Raw genomic sequence first — 14,561 nt, forward strand, 5'->3', positions numbered from 1 at the left:
CTCCACTTGAGCGGACACCAGAGGTGTTCCCGATTACTTTCTCTCCCCGGAGAGTTCGCTGAATTCCAGTTTTCTGACGAGATCGATATTGTCTGAAGTTTTGGGTGGAGATTGCTGCCTAGACCTTCAAATCGATCTCGCCGGGAAGAGAAAGTGACCGGGGACGCTGCTGGTGTCCGCTCGGGTGGAGGTGCGCCTTTCTCGGAGCCGTCCGGTAGAGAATGGAGGGTCATCCACACTTTAAGGGTTGTGCGGACGTCCTCTTTGGAATGGCTCCATATATATATGTGTGTGTGTGTGTGTGTGTTAAGATTAAGAGATTGTCATTCTGGATGCTCACAAGATCGATTCACTCGTCAATGACAACTCATAATATTAAATTCAGAACAAGAAATATGATTTCCTAAGAAGATTTAAGATTTATATAGATTACCTTCACCTTAGATTCCCCACAAAGAAAAACCCTTCACAATAGATAGTTCCAATTCCATTGCTTAAAATCTCAAGGATTGATTCGATTTGATATATATATATATATATATATATATATATTGTACCAATAAGGCAGTGGATTGGAAAGATTTACATATTTGAAGTGCCGAATAAGTAATTCTGCCTTTTTTCAGAGAGGAGAAGAAATCTGCAAGTGTAATTAGAAGATCTTTTTATTTCTTCTAAAATAAGCTATAAGAAAATAAGAAAATTCACATCATCTGAACAATGTTAATTTGAAATTTACGTGGCGTATTGTCACATCCCAAGACTCATTCCGCCGTAACACGATATTGTCCGTTTTGGGCCCACCGGCCCTCACGGTTTTGTTTCCGGCAGGTCAGGAGCAGCTTCCCAGTATGTCACCCATCTTGGGATTGCTCTAGCATCAACATGCTTAACCTCGGAGTACCCATCCCCTCCGAAGCCGCTGAGTCACCAAAAGGCCTCGTGTTAGATTGGAGGTGGGCATGTACATATACAGCACATAACCTCTCTCCGTTTGGCCGATGTGGGATATTACAATCCACCCCCCTTGAGAGTCCGACGCCCTCGTCGGCACACTCACACCACACGGCAAAGTGGCTCTGATACCATTTGTCACATCCTAGGACCCATTCCGCCGTAACACGATATTGTCCGCTTTGGGCCCACCGGCCCTCACGGTTTTGTTTCCGACAGCTCAGGAGCAGCTTCCCAGTAGGTCACCCATCCTGGAATTGCTCTAGCATCAACATGCTTAACCTCAGAGTACCCATCCCCTCCGAAGCCGCTAAGCCACCAAAAGACCTCGTGTTAGATTGGAGGTGGACATGTACATATACAGCACATAACCCCTCTCCGTTTGGCCGATGTGGGATATTACACGTATGCCACATCATTTGGTAATGATATTTGGTATAAATTTTTAGTGTATATAGCACTACTCTTACTGTAATGGTATTAGAATCGGTCCATAAAATATTTGGAGCTTGTCTCGTACCATTTTGAAAAATAATATTATGAAATACAAACATGTTGTATTTCAATCGAATAATGCGAATGTAGTGACTAGCGTAAGCAGGGACGGAACATAGTATTGGGTTCTCTGGGCTGTAGCCCAGCAGAGACTTTTTTGGTTGTTTAAAAATAGTTTAGGGTATGTATTTATAAAATAAGCATATATAGGGAGAGTAGCCCATATAAAAAATTAAATATGTAGAGATATGGACAGAAAATAAAATAAAAAAAATCTTCCTAAATCTACTCTACTCCTACACGGCACCACAACTCCACATATCCTTTATTAAAAAAATATAATCATTCACCTAATTACCTTCATCAACTCCAAGTCTTCCTTTCCCTGTTCTCCAACCAAAAAAAGAGCTCTCCCCCCTGTGGCCCTATCGAAGAAAAACTCTTCATCTCTCTTGACTGAAAAACGAGTCTCTCGTACGGAAAAAAAGATAGAGTACTTTTGATCAATATTATTAGGAATCAAGAGGCATGTTACTATTCTTTTTAGATTCTTACGTCTAAATTCAAACTTTAATTCTAAGATTATATTAACTATTAAATTTCTGAATTTGGGGATATGAATACAATTATTTTCTGAATTTGGATTTTTGTATAAATATTGAATCAATTTTGCTCTTTTAGACCCAAAAAGATTGAAGACTATATTGTCGTTTTTCTGAAAGAACGCTGACTCTTAAAGAGACGAGTCTACAAACCCAAACCCTTCATCAGAATATTACTAGTCTTTCATAATTATATGTGAAATTGGTTGAAACAAGATTAGCAGAAGACTACCACTTGATTCATAGATTGCTTTGTTTGGTATTAACTCTTCCTGTCTCTACGGCATCGACGGAATGAGTATTTTTAGCTTTGAGAATTATTAAAAATCGACTTCGGAGCAAGATAGAAGAAGAGTTTCTTGATGATTGCATGTTGGTTCATATCGAAAGACAATTTGCTGATAGTATTAACAATGAGTCAATTATTGATGAATTTGCTACAAAAACTCGTAAAGTACAGCTTAAAATTAGGTAGTCAAATTGAGTTTTTTATATATGTATGGATTCTACTTAATCTAATGATCTAATTTTTAGCCTACAAAAAAATGATTTAATTTTTATACATTTTGAAATTTTTATCAAAGAAAAATTTAGCCCAGAGAGTTTTAGAATCCCAGTTCCGTCCCTGAGCGTAAGATACCTCATTTGTTTGATCAGAGGGGTAGCTCGACCGTCAGATTCCGCAAGGACGGCCGACTGATCGTGAGAAATAAAGGAAGCAGCATTGTCCTAACTCTGTCGACATCGCAAATACGCAGTGCATGTATTATAACTATACGGCAGTGCATTTAACACCTCTGTATCCAACTACTAGATTTCCCATTTGGGGCAATGCGACATTGCTCTCTTTTGTCCATGTCTGGGTCTCATCCTGCAAGTTCAGACGACGAAAGGCTCCAACTTTTAGCCTCAGGGTGCGTGCATTCGTTCAAACCCTCTCTCACCAGGTTTCCACATTCATTCCAAAATATAAAATCTAAAAACCGCGTCAACCTTTTCCTTCTCTTTGTCTTGGAATAGTTTAAAAGGTGATGACGACGTTAATGCGTTTTGACTGGAGTCAACGTTGACCTGGCCAACACCGTCGTTTTCTCTTTTTGGGTCCGCCGGATTAATTTGGAGTGTCACCGTCGACAAAAGTTTGGTCGACAAGAGTCAAATAGAATTATCCTATCGAGAAATTATTATTTGTACCTGGAACACCTGTTTTTATGTTTTATTTTAATATTATTGGTCTAAATGTTTTATTTTTATTTCTCATTGGTGTATTTAATTACTTTTACATTTTTTTCACCTCCTGTTGGTCTCCACATGAATCTAAGTTATATGATTGACTTGATACACCACATGATAGTGCCACGTGGTATTCCGAATACAGAGAATAATTACTCTATTCTACTCCTCTGTCTTATATTACAACATGCATTTAGTGATTGATGATCACAAAAAGAGATGCCCACTAGATTTGTACGACAAAAAATTCTGTCAAGTACCAAACAGTTAAAGTCAACATACTGTGTGGACTTTGGAGCTAGCTAGGTTTGAACTTTGAACGACAATATTATAAGGCCTGGAAGGTTTAGTTCACTTTGAAGTTGTCAACCAATAGTGGAAGAGTGGTAAAGTAATAGCCTAGAACACTTGAGCTTTGTGTACTGGACCATGTTAAGTCTCAACTTAAGTACTTTTAACAGTCAATTGATACATTATTTACTCATGTACATGGTTGTTGATGGGTACGTTTCTGGATGTAACGACTCCTTTTCTTCTAGAATTTTAACTCCTCGATCATGTTAGGCCAGTGAGGAGATTCGTTGAGACTTGAGTTAGAATTAGACTATATTATATATTAGGGTTTAGCATAACAAATTATTTTATTAATTAGATATTTGAATATGACGCGCGACGATAACTATAATAGAGAGTCAAGAAAAATCGAGGATGAGAATTAATCATTGTACCTAGCTCTTATCTTTCATACCCGATCATTTTTGTGTTACGACCATTTTAATTAATATTATTGTTTAGGATGGAATAACAAAAAATTACAAAACACAATCCCTGGAACACCGTAGGTTGATACAATAAAAAAGATGAACATGGTGTAGCCAAATGAGAAAGAGTATGACACTAGGTTTATGCTTAAGAGAAATGAACAAGTATCGCTCAGGCATCGGTGAGGGAAATGACTTCACGCTTAACATGATCATTTTCTGAAAGTGAATATTCAAAAAGGTAGCTAAATGTTGAATATCTCAGTTTATTTATTTATTTTAAATAAAAAGAATTTAAAATAAAAAGTATAAACTAAACTCGTTATGACATTTAGAGTTTATAATATCAATAATACGGCTTTAAAAACGTTAGTTAGAATTATTTCAAAATCTTGTGGAAGGACACATATGATACACTTCTTACTACATTAATTTCGTACATATTTTAAAGGAGCCGGATCGAATATAACTAATATTCCTCTTATCTCTACATCCCGTACGCACTTCAACGAAGCCGAATCCACAACAAGAATTTTGCAGGGTTCACATCAAATATGGCTGGCTCTTCATGTCGGCCTTTGTTCCTCAGTACCGACCCCATTAAACTAGCTCACGCATCGAAGGGCGTCATGTTACTAAATCATTTGGTACACTTTATTTGTTTCCCTGCTACTAAATCATCACATGAATCATATATGGACGTTCACACAGTTTCCATTTGACTCCTCCATGACAAAATAATACTAAATTCTTATCCAATATCCAGTGCATCCTTATAAAATCCCAAGCTTCGATTCCCTTTCCTTTGTTAGCTTCATCGTCTCCCATTTCACACACCCAATCGAAATCCCATTACTTATATACTTCATTTCGATGCAACAAAAACAAGAACAAGATGTTTTATCTGTTATAATATAACTCGACGAATTTGCTTCGTTCTGAATTAAGGTTCTGACAGCCCAGCAACAGAGACCAACCGACTTCAATATTTCAACGGCGGCGTTAAACTAATCCCCACCTATATTATCCCACCGCCTCCACAACTTGGCTGTGCGTATATATTTCGACGCCGGTTCAAACCCAAACTCGTTTGCAGATGCTGCTACTGGGTCGTAGTCGTGTTTCGACAACGTAGAGATTGATAAGCCTTAGCTAGGTAAAGTTTGAAGTTTCCGTACATCATTTCGTTGAGACATATATGTGTTTTTTAAAGGTGGCGAATCCCAGCAGAGACAGAGACGACGACCGCGCCGCCGCGGCGGGGCAAGGGAATGAGACACCACAAACGGAAGAACAGAGAGACCTTATTGAAGAGTGGCTGCTTTTCGAGCCTCTGCTCTTTTCTCAGCAACAACGACGTGGCAGTGGTGGAGGAGGAGGGATAATGGCGTCGTCGTCAATGCTGTTGAGGTTGGATAGGGAGAGGGAGATGTCGGCTATGGTTTCGGCTCTGACGCATGTTGTGACCGGAGAGGAGCAGGCTCATGAGGTTGATGATTTGAATTCGTCGCCGGGCGGTGTTGGGAGCAAGAGAGGAAGAGAAGACGACGGTGGTGGTGGTGGTGGTGGTGGAGAGCACGTGACAGAGTCGGTTTCAAGGCTTTGCAGAGCATTTGGTGATTTTCCACAGCAGGGTTCATCTTCCTCGTCCTCTGTTTTACCAGGTGATTTTCACTTTTGGTGTCGTTTCTTACTTTGGTAAATTCTTTTTTCAAGTAAATATCTAGTCCTAGTCATTGATGGAAAGAAAAATCGTGCACGCATTCTATTGCTTCTAGACGAAGTCTGTACTTTGAATAGTCCAAAATCTAGGAAGATGTTCTCTTCGTCTTGTCCTTCAAGATTTCATGAAAAATATACTCTAAACCGAATCAGGTATATTGGTATGTACACCGTAGAATTTTCCGAATACATATCGGTAGTTAAAAAGTTACATTCTAGACGTTTAGTTAGTCTAAAGTTTATTTTCAAGGAAAGTGACATAGTTGCATGGAGATTGTTCGTCTACCACTATATATTTGTAACCGATCGTAACATTTCTAAGATGTTCTTACGACTGTTTCTAACATTTGTTGTGATGAATTCTACAGAAAACTCGATCACAAGAAATAGGAGTACTAATGTCACACCAGGTATACAAACAGCATATGAATATAGGGCACCTCAGATATCAGAGCAACCAACAAGAAGAAAATACAGAGGAGTGAGGCAGAGGCCATGGGGGAAATGGGCAGCAGAGATCAGAGACCCGTTCAAGGCTGCCAGAGTTTGGTTAGGCACATTCGACACAGCAGAAGCCGCCGCGCAAGCCTATGATACAGCTGCCTTGCGCTTCCGAGGCAACAAGGCCAAACTCAACTTCCCGGAAAACGTTAGACTCCGTTCACTACCCTCATCAGCTGCAGAAAATAATCCAATGACGAGTCAACCTACTGTTTCGGGTTCTCCGAATGCCCTTCTCTCCATTCCTACATCCACCGAGGCTATTGTTCACTCCCATGCAGCTACTTCATTCCAACAACAAAGGGCGCCTATGAATCTTTATGATCAGATGGTTTTGTTGTCTTCGTCTTCATCTCCATCAGCTACTACTTCTTCTTCTACACTTGCCTCCTCTGTTTCCTCTACCTCTTCTTCGCCGCCACCACATGTCTTCTCATCACGTTTTATTGCTCAGTCAACTTCACCGGTTCAGCTCAGACAAGCCCCCGGTGATCGTAGTGGCGGAGCTGATTCGTCAATGCAGCATCAGTGGTCTACGAGCTCCGGTCACCACAGTACTTCCTAGATGATATTTGTTTAACCTTTTTCCTTTTTTCCGTTAAACATGATATTGTTTTCGGTTTTGAAATTAGTTGTTGTATCATTTCTGTAGCCTCTTACTCATAAATACAAATATTTATTTTGTAGTTCTGCTTTGACAAACATTTGAAAAATCTATACTAACTAAGGTCACTAGGTAGTCAAGTACATATGTTCCGTGATCAATCATCTAGATATCTTTGACATGGGGGTGCTAACTGAATTTACAATTGGTACAATTTTGGTATTAAGCTCTTGGAGATGTTGACATATGACATGTATAAGGGGAGTGGATTTCACTCACAGTTCAATAGTCTGCACTCTCCGTTACTTCTAGTAACTTGAATTTCACCTTGAATGATATAAATTTTATCTTTGTATAAGAGTGTCGAGTGCCGACCAAAAAATAAAAGAAGAAATGTGGATTGTAAATTAGGGAGTATGAATTTTGTTATCCATAATGGTTTCTACCTTTTCATTACTCCGTCGAGAACCAATTCACTCTAATGAGAACCTTATTCTCCTTAAGACTTCTTCCTGATGAACAAAAGCTGCTTCCTGGTGAGGACCTTGTTCACCTCAACAAAAGCTTCTTCGTGGTTATGGCAGGATGTCTCTCACCATTTTATAATTCAAACTCTTCATTTTTTTCAGTAACTTAGATATTGTATTTTTATAGGAGTTACAACCATTGCAAATAAGGGAGTCTGAATTTCATACTCCATGTATCATATATAACTATGGTTTTCACAGTTTCATTACTCTGGTAGAACCAGTTCTCACTCTAATCAGGACCTTAATCTCCTTCAGAAAGACTTCTTCGTGGGGAGGACCTTGTTCACCTTAACAAAACCTTCCTCCTGGTTGTGACAGGAGTTGTCAAAGTAATAGATATTGTATCAAAGTGGAGAGCAGCTGGCATGGATGGAGTTATGTTTGTCATACAAAAACAGGGGCGAATGAGCACGTCCCTAAAGACTAAAAAACAACAAAAAACTTGAAGACCAAAATGACTGAAACTGAAGGTAAAGGCCACACACACAAAACTGAAAGAAACTGAAGGCAAAGGTCAAACCTACTCGAACAGGCAATGTCATAGACATAAGGCCATAGTGTAAACGAGGTTTATGAAAGATAGCTAAGAAGGCCATGACGCAAGTTCATTTTGCCAATCTTAATCGAAATAAGTAGTTCATTTTGCAAACACCAAGTTGATCTGCTTCAGTAGTGAAGTATGAAAGGTCAATATCTCTATGAATCGGCTACCCAGTAAAAAGTTGAACTGAGAGTCGACAACCACACCCAAGTAATCAGAAGTTCGGAACACATGATGAAATCAATTTACGAGCAAAGAAAACTACAAGAAATCTTTAGTTGCCTGCTGGCAAGCCGAAAAGTATGTGCAAGCAAGTATACAACAAGGAGTTTAGTTCTGGCATAATAAATAACTTGATACATATACTTGACCAGCCCTCTTGCCTTGCAAAGAAAACCCCAGTCTTCCAACGATTTGATTACTTGAATCTAATACTATTAGTCCATGGAATAGGAACTGGGACAATGGTTTAGGAGCATCATTGATCTCGAAAAGACTGAAGACTTGTCTTTAGTCCTGTCACACCTTCAGAGCTGCTTTGTGAACCATGGTTTCTTTATGAATTTGGTGGCAGCTCTTCTCCACAAGATCAAGAAGTGTCTCCAAGTTTGTAGCCCACGAATTAAGGACATTGTTACTATCTTTTGCAGTTTGGAAACAAATTATGCCTACTGGCCTGTCAATCTTGGCAACCAGCACCTTGGACACAACCATTTCTGAAAGATGCTTCTCAGCTTCCTGAATAGTAAAAACCAAACTATTGGTAAAGCTAGACTGAATATATATCAGCAGATCTTTTATTCAAAAAAAAAAAAATATTAGCAGATTTCAAGTATGAATAAGAAAAATTGAATGCAAAAGACACTTCAGCAAATGATGTACTACAACCAATCACAAAACCTTAAAAAAGTTGTTTTCTTTTCCTATTCTAACCACGGGTACCTATGTCATGGGCTGATATGTTATATCAGCCACATAGTACGATCACAGTACAATAGGCATAATCATCGGTAACTCCACATTGCTTCCCTTACTTCATTATTATAATTATCATTGTTGGTACGACACTCATTTCTTTTATTTGGGAAACATAAAATTGAAGAAAGGGTGAAGAGGATCTGTTTACTTTGATCAATTAAGTAATATAGTTTTACGCATCCGAGTAGTCCAATCAGCTTAATTAATCACCTCTAAGGTTATCATGATACTCTTCTTTCTCCCTCTCTTCTCCCCATATTCTTTGTTCTCTTGGTCAACCAATTTTTCCTTTAGTAACTTTTGATAAAATCCCTCTTTCCATCCCAGGTAATTGAAATAGTTTATGCAATCACAATTACTTGGAATACATGAAATCTGAAAACGGTTAATCGTATCTACAACAGGAATTAATAATTAGTATCCACAAACCTGGATACTTAGACAGAGCAGCTCAGCAAGTCTCTTCAAGGTAACCCTCGAGTAATACTTTGAAACAACTAGAATATTCTGCAAAAGCATCACATGTCATAAAAGTGATTGTGGACCAAACAGTGAAAGAAAGGGCAGATAAGATGGTGTGATGTCCAAGGGAAACTTACATGTTCAATTATCCTCTGCTTTAGATCTTCAGCTGCTTTGTCACCCAAAGGGCCTCCTAGCATATTCTTCTCATTCTCAAACTCATCCTCGAACTTATTCCATAAAGTGGTCCATTGTATGACCTCCATAGTTACCACTTGTTTCAACAGTAACCTACAAGAGAATAACAAAGGAAGGCCTCAGATATATTAAAGATATGATTCCTATGACCAAAAGAAGAGCTAGCGCCACATATGCTAATGTTGAAAATACCTAAAATATGGAATCTCAGAAAGATTCTTATCCTCCAGGGTGGAATTAAGTAGGCTTGACTGCATTGGGTCGTATGGTGACAGAACCAAGTACCAACAGATTTTCCTCAATAACTACAATGAAGAGAATGTTAAAAGAGTTAAACACAAATAAAGAGATTTTCTCCATCTACTCTTAAGCTGGTCCTTTGGTGTCACAGGCTTCACCAAAGTTTTTGTTTACCCAAAATACAACCTTTATCAACACAAATTCTCAATGTGAAACAAAAACGTGTTACAGGATAATGCAAAAAGAAACAACCAGGTAAATCATAAAAGAAAACAAAAGCTAGATTTCCCTGAGCTCAGTTGTAATTATGAACCAAAGGAACCACTTCCGCACAAGCTTCCCATTATCCCACCCACCTTTACTGACTTGGATAATTCTTGATAAAGGGAAACTTTGCAGATGCATTTTGTCCTTCTATCACTTGTTAATTACTTCAATGAGACAAGCCAAGTTTCAAAAAGGCAATAGAAATCATCAGAGGAAGACAAGTGATCTCAGGTACTCTTCAACTGCTCTCTTCTTTAGTAAATGTACTCAACCATATCATATGCCTCACTTAATTGGACCAAGATGTTTTACTTCGGGTTTTTGATTTCTTGTGTTGGCTAAACAAGCCCGTATATGAAGAATGATCAAAAGATGCAATAGTGAATCAAGAGGCCGACAGGGTCTCAAACAAAATGAACATCCAGGTTTACCTTATGTTGGTCAGGTTAGCTGCTATCTAATTTCTATATTTTTGTTAACAAAATTTTACTTTGAAGAGATTAGTGCAGAAGTGTAACATTTCAAATGAGAATAGCATGTTGAGAGGCTAGAATAGTAGAAATAAGAGATTTACCGGTATCCACTGGGCTGGATCCTCTTTAACGGAAGGGATCTCGTATATCGCCTTATAGCAACGGCAAATCTCAAGGTAATCATTGTTATGAGAATAATACCTGAAGACACAATAGTGAAGAAAACAAATTATTACAATAAAAACACCCGTAATATGAGGTATCCTCAATTCAGATGATGTAAAGAGACTATACACCAAAAATAGCATCAATTATGATCACCTGCAAACTATTGCAGTTGACATTGAACTGCTTTTCAAACACCATATGTCTGGTCATATGTTATAGTCATCAACAGAATCATGTAACAATGTTACAAGTGAAAAGAGTGGGACATGGCAATTCTTTTTACAGATATTTTGAAGATTTTAAGTAATCCAACATATAGTGTTGCCCTATTCCAAATAAATTTGAACATTTAAAGGCTATTTCACTTCTAGCATCTGGCACTCAAATCAAGAAACATAGTTTCATCATCTCATAGCCATTCTCAAGTAGCAAAGCAGTTCACACACACTACCTTAAAGGTATCACACATTCACACCCAAAACAACAGAACAACAATGAGTAATTCCAGTATATCTACTTCCTTCAAATTTGTCAAGCTTTAGCAAACACGGGGGAAAATAACGTAATAAGTAGTAGACAATAAACACATTAAATAGAGATAAAACAAGTACAAACATACCTTATCATTAATTCATAGTAGATCCGCTTTAACTCCAAGAGCGATGGTACATCAGCAGGAGCTTCTTCAACAATATTATCACCTTCCTTGGGTTTTTTCTTTTCTTTTGAAGCATCAACATCAAAAACCCTAGGACTGATCTTCCTTGACAGTATTTGAGCACGAACAAAATCCTGACGGTCTTCGCACAAACGAACCTACAAAGTTGAATAAATTTCATATGACTCGAATTCAAAAAAAAAAAAAATATATAAACTTCAAGAATAATGAGTTTTTGATAGGAAATTGGACCATACCTGTTCAAGAATGAACGCAATCTTCTCAGTTTTTGCCATGGCACCAAATGTTTCCACCTGCAAAGCTTAATGATTTAATATGACTGCTAGGAAAAGATTGGGGGTTGAATAAGTTACGTTGTCTATGTTTATCTGCACTCACCGCAGTTTCTTGCATCAAATCAGCAGCTTCAGCAATAAGCCCTTGCTCTTCCTTGATCTTTGCAAGTCTTTTTATTAACCGTGCTCTCTCAATTTCAACATATATCTGAAGAACAAGATAGCTCACATTACATGAAGTCTAATTACATAATTACAAATGACGAAATGAGTAACATCCCAGCACATATATACCTTCCCAGCAGAAACATTATTTAGTGTTTTAATGAGCTCTATACGAGTTTCAAGGTCAGGGGTCTGATCAATATATTGCATTGCTTGCTGGACCAATGCAGTTACGACCTGTATAGAAACAAACCTGATCAGAACAACAATTATAGCGCATAATCTTATAAACTAATTTTAGTGTACTAATTATCCATGAAAACTACAAACATTCAATCAGTACTATCAAGTTGAGCACCACACTATTACCAATACAGGATTCATTAAGAATACTTTATAAGACGAGCCTGCCTTGCAAACAAGTTTTGATTAATTGAAAGCCTCCCCAACTGGTTTTGTCTAACAGAAGGTAGACTGATCCAGAATTTACTTCTGGTCATAGCGTAGCCGGAGAATTGCTCAGATGACGGGGAGCATTTCTCGTTTCTGTTGATTCGGGAGCTGGTGATGTAATTGAAACTCAGATTTTGGTTAGATTACAGGCTTAAGTTGGCTTAGAAGTGGGAATTTGACTATTTAAGTATCTGAAAGTCAGGGTAGAAAGATCGACACTTCACTTGTGATCAACATCTTATGCAAGGAAGAACTCTATTTTCTAATGTTGGATTTGGGTGTGCATCATATTTAAGGCTTCTGCAGATGGGAATATGCCTAATCAGGGGAATTTCCTTGAACTAGGTATTCAAGGCATTAATCCCCTATTTATTTTCTTCAGCAGTTCTAGTTGTTTGATGATCTTTTGATCTTCCTAAACCTAGATCAGCTTTGTGATAGTTGTTTGTTGGACTCAATGCCAGGACGAAACCTAAAACAGACATTCTAACTAGCCAGGTACTAATGTTAACTTATTCCACAAAAGTAAACAAGAATAGACGCCAAACAATCAAAGGTTTACTAAACAGGCACCTGCTTGAGCTGACCACGGCGTTTGGACAAGACAAGAATCTGGTCATTGAGGGTCTTCCAAGCACCAGCTTTGAAGCAAAGCTCAAGAATGTCAGTGGCAGCCTTCTTGGTTCCCGCCACGTCACCAGAGAGCCTCATTTGTTTCTCCACATTCAGAAATTTCTCTATCTGAGCATCTAAATCGCTTCCTCCTTCCTGAAAATTTTCACAAAATTCACAGAAACCATAACAATTCAGCATCAAACACCAACAAATTCTAAAACTTGTGTTTTCTAGATCTACAGAAAAGGGCCAACTGCCTTACCATTGTTCAAGATCAAGGCCTGAAACAAGTGAAGCACATCAATCAGACAAAGTACAACAAGCCAATAGAGTACGATCCAATTAAAACAAACCCATTGGATATGATTATATACCTTGAATTTTTGATAATAAAAAAAAAAAAACAGCAATTAATCCGCAAAATCAAAGAAAAAATTAAAATCAATCCGCATATTTTCAAGTATAGAACACTTTACGCTTGATTTGTAACAACACAAGAGTGAAGAAATACCTGATTCGAATCTGGACTCTGTAGCTCCTCACCCCTTTCAGCACCGTTGTCTTCTGACGAGAGAAACCCGCTTCTTTTCATCTTTTAATCGAAACAACCTCTTGAACACGAAAGCTATTTTCCTTTTGTTTAGGTAAATACAAGTCGGGTTAACCCATACCATATACAGGCCCAATGACTCCGGGCAGCCCAAGTTCTCAACTAATCTAGACGGTTCCATGAACCCAATCCTAGCCGTTCATATCCTCAAAACCCTAAACCCCGGCTTCTCCTATAAATCCTAACCCCCTCTCTCACTTCACCTCAAGCCTCTATTCTTCTCCTCAAAGCTCTCTCTCATTCTTGCCTTGTTATGTGTTTTTGGGATTATTGTTTATGAGTGCAATTTGAGTCTGTGACGATAAATCCAAAGGCTTGTTTCTCATGAACATTCGCAGTGGCCGCCTAAGAGCTTTCGCCTTTCGCCGGGCTTGAGAGCTAATGCTGCTCATTCTCCTTCCTTGGATGTCTGAGACTACTACTCTCTTTTTCAATTAGGGTTTAGGATTTAGGGAATTCGAATTGTTGGGGACTTTATGTCTGCCCCTCTAGCATTGATTTGGTTTGGGTGCTTTAGGGATGAACAGGTCCCCAAATTAATCTTCCTCCATCCTTTTTCAGTGTTATGGTTTTTGTGGTTTTTAATTTTGGCAGTTGGGTTTTCAAGTTTTATTGAGTTGCTATCGATGATGATAAATCTAAGGCTTGTTTCTCAAGAACATTCGCAGTTGCCGCCTGAGAGCTTTCGCCTTTCGCCGGGCTTGAGAGCTTATGCTGCTTTATCCTTCCTTGGATGTCTGAGATTGGTTTTATTTCACTTATTCTGTTTTCAATTTTGAATCTCAATTTCAACATAATTGTTTTTACTTTTTATGTTTTATGTAATTGTGATGGATATGATGACTATTTCCCCAGATGATCGAAGCTGAACAAACTGAGCTATTACATCTCTGTTTTAGACAGAGATACCAAGCCAGGTGTATCTGATCCTCCCACAATTTAAAATTCTGTTTTAAAAAATTAGAATTGCAGTGTTATGATTGTTAGAATCAATTTTGAGTTTTGATGTTGAATTGAATTGCTATCGATGATGAT

General features: G+C 38.2%; 2 protein-coding genes across 2 annotated transcripts; one reads left to right on the forward strand and one right to left on the reverse strand.

Annotated features, from left to right (window-relative positions):
* The first annotated feature begins 4,932 nt into the window (after positions 1–4,932).
* LOC101308708 (ethylene-responsive transcription factor ABR1-like) lies at positions 4,933–6,989 on the forward strand. The gene is made up of 2 exons (XM_004288031.1): positions 4,933–5,709; positions 6,136–6,989. The coding sequence occupies exons 1-2, from the start codon at positions 5,244–5,246 to the stop codon at positions 6,831–6,833; spliced, it is 1,164 nt and encodes a 387-aa protein (XP_004288079.1). The 5' UTR covers positions 4,933–5,243; the 3' UTR covers positions 6,834–6,989.
* Positions 6,990–8,192: 1,203 nt separating this feature from the next.
* LOC101309002 (26S proteasome non-ATPase regulatory subunit 12-like) lies at positions 8,193–13,524 on the reverse strand. Its single transcript, XM_004288032.1, has 11 exons — positions 13,428–13,524; positions 12,875–13,069; positions 11,978–12,085; positions 11,787–11,891; positions 11,645–11,701; positions 11,349–11,545; positions 10,663–10,762; positions 9,774–9,886; positions 9,521–9,674; positions 9,351–9,428; positions 8,193–8,681 (listed from the first exon to the last, which is right to left on the reverse strand). Exons 1-11 carry the CDS (start codon positions 13,506–13,508, stop codon positions 8,463–8,465), a joined length of 1,407 nt encoding a protein of 468 aa, XP_004288080.1. The 5' UTR covers positions 13,509–13,524; the 3' UTR covers positions 8,193–8,462.
* Between the last annotated feature and the right edge of the window lie 1,037 nt (positions 13,525–14,561).

Source organism: Fragaria vesca, linkage group LG1, assembly GCF_000184155.1.
Source record: "Fragaria vesca subsp. vesca linkage group LG1, FraVesHawaii_1.0, whole genome shotgun sequence".
Classification (NCBI taxonomy): domain Eukaryota; kingdom Viridiplantae; phylum Streptophyta; class Magnoliopsida; order Rosales; family Rosaceae; genus Fragaria; species Fragaria vesca.

Bases quoted from the DNA above. Each gene is read 5' to 3' on its own strand.
- LOC101308708 (XM_004288031.1), top strand. From the start codon at position 5,244: ATGTGTTTTTTAAAGGTGGCGAATCCCAGCAGAGACAGAGACGACGAC. The intron at 5,710-6,135 runs GTGATTTTCACT...TGAATTCTACAG, and splicing joins CTCGTCCTCTGTTTTACCAG to AAAACTCGATCACAAGAAAT.
- LOC101309002 (XM_004288032.1), bottom strand. From the start codon at position 13,508: ATGAAAAGAAGCGGGTTTCTCTCGTCAGAAGACAACGGTGCTGAAAGG. The intron at 11,702-11,786 runs GTGAGTGCAGAT...TAAGCTTTGCAG, and splicing joins ATTTGATGCAAGAAACTGCG to GTGGAAACATTTGGTGCCAT. The intron at 10,763-11,348 runs GTATGTTTGTAC...TTGTGTCTTCAG, and splicing joins TACTATGAATTAATGATAAG to GTATTATTCTCATAACAATG.